At 43.3% G+C, this 1,626-nt stretch overlaps 1 protein-coding gene across 1 annotated transcript; it reads right to left on the bottom strand.

Annotated features, from left to right (window-relative positions):
- Window positions 1-15: 15 nt before the first annotated feature.
- On the bottom strand, window positions 16-1,617 carry LOC109509674 (doublecortin domain-containing protein 2-like). The gene is made up of 6 exons (XM_019859497.1): window positions 1,346-1,617; window positions 1,157-1,269; window positions 692-760; window positions 527-607; window positions 362-448; window positions 16-107 (listed from the first exon to the last, which is right to left on the bottom strand). The coding sequence occupies exons 1-6, from the start codon at window positions 1,374-1,376 to the stop codon at window positions 51-53; spliced, it is 438 nt and encodes a 145-aa protein (XP_019715056.1). The 5' UTR covers window positions 1,377-1,617; the 3' UTR covers window positions 16-50.
- Window positions 1,618-1,626: the final 9 nt, after the last annotated feature.

The following is a 1,626-nucleotide window of genomic DNA, read 5'->3' as shown; positions in this document are numbered from 1 at the left end:
TTTTTTTTTTTTTGGAATACAGTTTTGATAAAAGCAAATAAAGAGAGTGGTTATGATGGTTGCTCGATTTGGCCTTCTCCCTGGTTGTGCTTCTGTGCTCTTTTCTCCTGTAAAAAAACAAAACAAAAAAAAACCCACACACACACACAAAAGTAGATGTGATATTGAACCCCGATATCATATATAGCAGTGCATATCAAACATTTTACACCAAGTACCACCAAAGAGTAAAAATTATAAAATATAAACATAATACTGCAAGTCATCGTAACAATATGCTCAACTGTACTCAAACAGTGATTCCTTGGCATACCACTAGAGGGCGCTTCGTGGCGCACGTAGTTTATGCGGTTCCACTTGCCTGTTCATCTTGATGCTCCAAAGTATATCCCTGAATTTCTCCGTGACAGTTGGGGGTGTTCAGGGTCATTCTGTTGAGCTCAGGCTCCTTTAAATCAAGAGACTCAGGTTAGAAGACCCGCAACACAAGAAGTTAGACCCCCAAAAGCGTGCGATGTGTGCGTACCAGGTTTTCACTGCTCAACTCCTCTTTGGTGCTTTGTATTGCCGCCGTCTTTTCCGCGTCATCTTGCTCAGGTGGCGGCAACTATAAATGTAACATTTTTAAGAGTCCTTTCAATGCAAAAGCAGAACTTTTTCATAGAATGCTTGCGTTTATAATCATGTAAACCTTCAGCGTGCCATTCAGAGCGTCATATGTGATGTTCAGCTCCTCATCCTCCACTATTTCTGCCACTCTCTTAGGATGAAAGACACATTAACGGTTTCAAAAAAAAAAAATAGCTGTACAATTCACTTTATCTGATAAGTACCAATAAATGAGCTGTGTCAATAATTGCGACTGGACCACACACATGGATTTGCCATCGTGAATGTTAGGTTTAACATTTTCCAAACAGATGAGGACAAACAATCGATAGAAACTTTTGACAATGGGGCATTTGCTACATAAATGGAAGAAAAATGACAATTACCCCCCCAAAAAAACAAAAATAAAACAGGAGTAAATGTATTCTTAAATTAAGACTCCTGACGTTATTTAACGGTCAAATTTTGGCCTAAAGCTCCGATGGGATTGTCCAGGTGTACCCAATACTGTATTGTGACCAAATCAAGTGGCTTATATATAGGAAACCTGATCAACGGGAAGCTCTGTCGCTGTATTCTCGTCCTCCTGCACCTCCTTGGCTCCTCTGACCTCCTCCCTCCTCCTCCTGCGCGCTCCCGGCTTGAAGACGCCGCGATAGACTTAAGCAAAACACGGACGATACATTCGATTCATCTGAGAAAGGACAGTGAATATGTGTGAGGGTGGGTTCCTGACTGGGTCCGTTGCTGTGGGGCGGTCTCGGCATTCGTCTGGCTTTATGAACCCTGACGGGCTTGGCGAAGAGTCCAGAGGTGTCGTTCGCTCTCGGGTCAGTTGTTGGGTCTGTCAGGTGCCGTTCCTGCTGCGGGGGAGCAGCTTCATAACCCGTTGATTTCACCCTCCGCTCGTCTGACTGATAGAAACAGTGTGTTGGGCTTTGACAAAAATGTCTCGTCTCACATTTCACGAAAGGATCTTAATGATTCCCTTCGAGATTTGGGGAGAAATATTCTGTG

The sequence above is a fragment of the Hippocampus comes genome, unplaced genomic scaffold, assembly GCF_001891065.2.
Source record: "Hippocampus comes isolate QL1 unplaced genomic scaffold, H_comes_QL1_v1.1 C16993748, whole genome shotgun sequence".
Classification (NCBI taxonomy): domain Eukaryota; kingdom Metazoa; phylum Chordata; class Actinopteri; order Syngnathiformes; family Syngnathidae; genus Hippocampus; species Hippocampus comes.
This window is presented reverse-complemented; position numbering and strand designations above follow the sequence as displayed.